Raw genomic sequence first — 6,487 nt, forward strand, 5'->3', positions numbered from 1 at the left:
GCTAGCTGGTTAAGTTAATAAAATTGATCAACACTTGACCTGTTTTATTGTGTTGTTAGTTCGAGGTATTTTAAGGATTCTCTTGATGGTTTTGTTTTGATACCTATTCTGTTGGAGGATTTGTGTTAAGTATTTTAGTTCTTCATTACATCTGTCTTGTGTGCTGGAGATATTCTATGCTCTGTCTCGAAGAGTTTTAATTAGGCTTATTTTTTGTGAAGGATGGTGGTGTGAGGCTGCATTTAGAAATCTTCCTATGTTGCTCGGTTTCCTATATACTGAGAAGGAGAGTTTATTTTCTTCATTAACGTCTAATAGAATATCTAGAAAAGGAAGTTTTCTATTTTCTTCTTGTTCTAAAGTGAATTTTATGGTGTTGTGCAAATTGTTGAGGTAATCTTTAAAATTGATAAGTTCATCTGATGTTCCATACCATATGATGAAAATATCGTCTACATGGCGTATTTTTGGTTTTTTGTGGTAATTCTTTAGAGCATTGTTTTCAAATTTTTCCATAAATAGGTGTGCTAATACCAGTGATAATGATGAACCCATGACCAGTCCTTCTTTTTGTTCCCAGATTCTGTCTTAATAGGTGAAAAAAGTATTGTTTATACAATGTTTAAAAAGATCTAAGATGTCCGGAGGGAAGGGGTCTTCTAGGAGATTCAAAATGTCTTGTATCGGGACGTTTGTAAACAAGCTGATGATGTCTAGACTTGCTAAGATGTCTGTGGACCAATATGTATATCTTTCACTTTTTCTATGAAATATGTACTATTTTTTTTTGAAGGAAGATGTTTTTCCTATATGATGTGAGATCACGTTGGTGAAGTATTTCGCCACGTTTGAAGTCGGTGAATCTCTTCCATCTACTATTGGTCTTAAAGATATATCTGTCTTGTGGATCTTTGGAGCACCATAGATTTTTTGGTATCAAAGTGTGGTTTAATCACCAAAATATGTCTTTTGAACAAATTAGCCACAGAAGTCTATGCCTGCAAATACTTACAACATTATATAAATGCAGTAAAACATGTTAAAGGTTAAAGGTAACAGCTTATGTTTTGACATTGATTGAATAGTTAATAATTGGAATTGTTCAATTAACGCTTTTAATTACGAACCAAATGCACTGCGATATAACGCCGATATTCGTTTGCTCTTGTCATTACACATTACGTCATTCCCAACTGTAACTGCTCAAAGGGCAGTGTGTTTTTAGTGTGCTTACGCGCCTTATTTCTGTGAGATATGAAATGTTAATTATTGGTGCATGTGCCTGGTGAACTGTTTTTTTGTAAATCTTATTTTATTTTGTTAAAATAACATATAATTATTATTTATTATAAATACAAGGCTGAATTATGACGAGTGTCACTGTTGAAAATATGAAAGGAATAATATGTTTTCAATTATCATTACACGAAACAAATTCACTGCGATCTAACGCCGATATTCGTTTGTGCTTGTCATTGCTATTGATACGAAACTTTTATTATTGGTGTTTGTTCGTGGTGAGAATGAAATATTTTTAATAAAGCAATTTTAATATGTAAATTTATTTATTAATAAATTCGTTACTGATTAGGAAAAAAAAAAGCGTTTTTTTTTTTTTTTTTTTTTTTTTTTTTTTTTTTTTTTTTTGTATATGCAGCACCCTCCACTTAAAATTTTCACCAGCCGCCACTGCTTTCAATAGAAACAACCCATCACGACAAGAATCAAGCTTAGGCCTTTTCCAATCGCAGGACGCCACGTACCGTCGTTTTTCCACTTGAGCTACGGAGGCTCTTTTCAGTAGTTATAGAAGTTAGTCTGATAGAAATCATTTGCATTTATTTCTGTTACAGTTTGTTTTGCATTTCAACCACCTAAAAAAAAAAAAAAAAAAAAATGCGAGTTTTTGGATCATTACAATGTTCAAAGTTGGCAACTGTGGCGCTGTGGTTATATTTCGGTATGTGTGTTTCTGCTTAGAGCTGGATCTATGTAGTGAAAGTATAATGAAATAGAGCAGCGTATTTAATGTTGAATAAGGAAACGAAGATATTTTGTATGGTATTTTTTTGAAGTACCTAACCATGTCTCTTCCACAGGAAGTGACTGTAGGGGTTCCTTTAGTGATGTATCAGATGATGTTAATCCAGGCATCGCGACGTCGTCGATTATTATATCGAATACAAAGACTTCGACAGTCAGATTACGGCCGAAGGCAAAGAATTCGACGATTTTATGAACGACAAGCACACGAAAGAATGCTATTCATGATGATGCTTTCAGCATGGGCGTATGCAAGTTGCGCAAGTGAAAGACGATTATTGATTTCACCTCCAAAATCAGACTGGTGGGATAAGATTGCCAAAGAAAGATTCACAGATCAGCAATGGCTCGAGCATTTCAGAGTTAGTAAAACGACTTTTCAATATATTGTTACCGAGTTATGTCCCTATCTTAGCAAATCAGATACAAAACTTCGGCGTTCGATCCCGCCAGATAAAAGAATTGCAATTACACTATGGCGTTTGGCTACTGGGAAAGATTACAGGACTATATCTGACTTGTTTAGCATTTCGAAAGGAAGTATTGGTGCAATAATAAAGGAGGTTTGTGAAGCAATTGTTCATGTCCTCATGCCCCAGTACGTGAAAGTGCCAACAGGAGATACTTTAAAAGAAGTGCTTGAAGAATTTGAGGCTAAATATGGGTTTCCACAGTGCACAGGAGCAGTCGGTGCTCTTTACATTCCTGTTGTGCCACCATCAGAGAATACAGCTGACTATATTAATAATGAAGGTGCATATTCAGTCATTTTACAATGTGTGTGTGATTCTTCTTGCCAGTTTTGGGATCTGAATATAGGTTGGCCAGGTAGTGTTTCCATGTCAAGAGTATTAACAAATTCTAGCCTTTGGTTAAAAGGAGAAGAAAGGGTTCTCTTCCCTGATATGACAAGGAAAGTAGAGGGTGTTGAAGTGCCTATATTAATTTTAGCTAATGCTGCATATCCACTCGGGGAGTGGATCATGAAGCCTTATCATGATATTGACCCAATGCCCAAGGATTTACAGAAGTTCAATGATCATTTTAATTGTGCATATTCCATTTGGGAGGAAGCCACAAAAAGATTGAAAGCCAGGTGGCAGAGTATTTTAATGCAGCATGACTGTATTGATACACTTCCAACTTTTGCTGCAGCATGTTGTATCCTTCATAATTTATGTGAACGATATAAAGAGCCACTGTTGGAAGAATGGTTTCAATGTGAAGGTGCTTCGAAAACATTAATGCCAGTACCAACAAGTTTAGTGTTGGGAGACAGAGCAGATAATATCAGAATGGCACTAACGAAATATTTTTTAGAATAGTCTCAGAAAATCATACGTGTTTCTTTAGACTCAGAGGATTGATATATGCCAGTAGATTAGTGGAAGTTTTGAGAAGAATGCATTTTGTGATGTAGTTTAATTGGCATTTATTACTCACTGCAATCGCATTCTAATTTTATCAGTTTTTATATAAAATCTGTTATTTAATTACAAGCGCATCTACTCCACAATCCATTTCATAATGTAAATACTTTTAATTGTGTGAAACTTTCAGATCATTTAGTATAGCAATTAAGCTTAACATAAAGTATTTTGAAGTTGTGCGATTTATTATATTACAAAAGTTCTTAATATAGGATAACCGTGGCTGGCCATACACACTAGCCTTTTTCGTTATTTATTAATGCAGTTTGTTTCTCTCAGAAATAATATAACATAACCTCTAACCCAACATTTTAAATACTTTAAAATATATTCTAAAACTTAAAATATCCTCTAAAAGCTCCATATCATAACAGTTCTTATAGTGTCTCAGAAACGACACATAATATTTATGCAGGCATTTCCTGAAATGTATGGGAAAGGGATCTACGAGCTTTTAATTTTCTTAAAGTGAATGGGTGATGGATCTTTATCATGATATTGACCCTATGCTAAAAGGGTTACAGAAGTTTTAATTGTACATATTTAGTTTGGGAAGAATCCAAGGAGTAAAGCATTGAAGTATGAACTGCATTGATGTACTTTTTTACTGCATTCTTCATAATTTATGTGAGCATTATAAGGAACCACTTATTATCTAAATTTGTTCTTTGTTTTATTATTATTCTACCATTATGCTCTGTGTCTCACCAATCAGTAGGTTTTTGAATCCTACTATGGCATGGATGTTTGTGAATGTCTTTTGATGAGAGATGATTTTCATTGCTAAGTGAGACTACAATCCTGCTTAGTGGAGCCCAAGTAAGAAGGATTGTAAGCAAGCCTATGTTTCGTCTATCAAGGTTTCCAGATTATTCAATTTTTAGCCTATCTGCAACAGTAATTTATGATATTTAAATTGTCATAATTTGGAACATGCTCAAAGAATGAAAACAGAAAGATTACCAAAACAAGCCTTAAAAGTACAAGCCATTAGGAAAAAGAAAACCAGGACGTCCTCTTAAATAATGACTTCTAAGGCCGGAACAGGCCATGCCAGGCCTAAATCCTTGATACGCATGATGATGAAATTGTCATGAGTGAGGTTATCATTAAACTCATAGCAGAAATTCAATCCTGTGACAATCCACCAAAATGATGTGTTCCATTGTTGACCTACTGATCTTTTGGAAAAAAAATCAGTATTTTATGTACACTAGGAACTGAGAGAAGGAGCTGGTTTTAGGAGCAGATAAGGGCAGCCAGTTTGGAAGCAGTACAGACAACCTCTGTACTGCTTCCAAACACCACTCAAAAGGTTGTATGAACTATATTGATACAGTTCACGTGACTGAAGTTCTAGCAATTATTATTATTATTTTTTTAGACTAACCACAGATATGAGGAACAGTGATAGCACTACTTGAAATTTGCACATAGCACTGACTGTGGATGTGGTGAGGGAGGATTTAGTACTTTGTTAATTCTTTCGGAATTGTAGCTATTATATCAGAATGATGGAATTAAGTTCAGCTGTGAGGAATGGCTATTGCTGCTTGTTTTCTCATTAGATCAGAGACTCTGTTGGAGTCAAAGTCCAAGCTAGGAAAAGCATCCAATACAGAGATTAGTAGAAAGCCTTGCTAGTTACAGGATGATGATGCCTAAGAATTACACAGGTTTCCCCATACTTTGTGTTACTACATTTAGAAGAATAAAACAGAAATAGATAGAGGTTACTGCTACTGGGTTATGGAGATATGGAGAGTTTTGAAAAATAGGCCACTGACATAGCTTCACTTAAGCCTTCCAGCTGGAGCTGAAATGTTTGCATGGCCCAGACACATCACATGCATTCCTCCTTTACCTTAAACAGTCTGCATCCAAGAATCCCATTCACCATAGAAAAAAAAGACAACAACAATAGTCTGGCCATATATATATATATATATATATATACAGAATCTACAATACATTAGCAGATAATAACAAATTTTTCCATCAATTTTCTCAAACAATATGGTATTATAAATAACTTGAACACAGTCTCTGATCTATTCAGAGTCTCTGAATGAGTATGATAATTGACATGAGGAAGAAATGAGCGAGAGAGTTAGTTGTGATTGTAGGGATGAATGATCTAACTCGACATAAGAAGGATATGAGGACAAATATCAGGAGGCTATTGAGAAGAGTGAAAGATAAGTGTAGTAGGAAAGATTGTCAGTGTGTTGCCTAGGTATGATGATAATGAGTTGTGACAGAGAGCCAAAATCATGAATGGTATGTTTGTGGAGCTGTGTGAGAAGGTAGTGGAATTTGTGGATGTATGGCATGTGTTTGAGGGAAGAATGAAATTATACAGGCGTGATGGGTTGCATTTAAATGGCTTTGGTGTGAGTGTGCTGGATGAAAGTATAGTGTGTGGAAGTACAGTGTGTGATGCGTGCCAGAGATCAGAAGGAAGAGAAAAATCAGGAGAGTGGTACTGAAGAGACAGCAGTGCTTGACAGTGGAAACAGTAGTAGTGTGTGTGAGAGAGGAAGAGAGAATGGGAATACAAGAGGAATAGGGAAACAGGGAGACATGGCATAGAGAGAGAGTGAATGTTGAAAGTGGCAGTGAATGTGTGTAAGAAGATGGAGTATATTGCAATGTGGGTGGAAAAGTGGAGACTGAGCAGGTATATGTGGTATGCGGTGATAAAGGTGATTTGCCAGGTGTAGTGAGGAAATCACAACCAACATATGGCTTGGATAGGACTGGCTATAGACCTAAAAATGAACTGTTGTGCTTGTTTATAAATGCCAGAAGTATCAGAAATAAAGGGGATGAAATGGTTTCAGTGATTGAGTTTATTTGCCCCCAAATCATTGGAATAAGTGAAACATGGTTGAATGAAGATGATATTGTAATAACGGGAATATAAATGGAAGGGTACAGTATTTTTCGTGAGGATAGAAAGGGAAGGGGAGTGCTGCTGATGATAGCAGGGGAATTAGTCCACATAAGGTAGA

At 35.6% G+C, this 6,487-nt stretch overlaps 1 protein-coding gene across 1 annotated transcript; it reads left to right on the plus strand.

The window, feature by feature from the left end:
* Positions 1-1,966: 1,966 nt before the first annotated feature.
* On the plus strand, positions 1,967-3,542 carry LOC150108761 (uncharacterized). Its single transcript, XM_090416219.1, has one exon. The coding sequence runs from the start codon at positions 2,085-2,087 to the stop codon at positions 3,366-3,368; it is 1,284 nt and encodes a 427-aa protein (XP_090272345.1). The 5' UTR covers positions 1,967-2,084; the 3' UTR covers positions 3,369-3,542.
* Positions 3,543-6,487: the final 2,945 nt, after the last annotated feature.

This window comes from Typopeltis vanoorti, chromosome 3 (genome assembly GCF_054136105.1).
Source record: "Typopeltis vanoorti isolate ZY-2024b chromosome 3, IOZ_Tvanoo_1.0, whole genome shotgun sequence".
Taxonomy (NCBI): domain Eukaryota; kingdom Metazoa; phylum Arthropoda; class Arachnida; order Uropygi; family Thelyphonidae; genus Typopeltis; species Typopeltis vanoorti.

Bases quoted from the DNA above. Each gene is read 5' to 3' on its own strand.
- LOC150108761 (XM_090416219.1), top strand. From the start codon at position 2,085: ATGTCTCTTCCACAGGAAGTGACTGTAGGGGTTCCTTTAGTGATGTAT.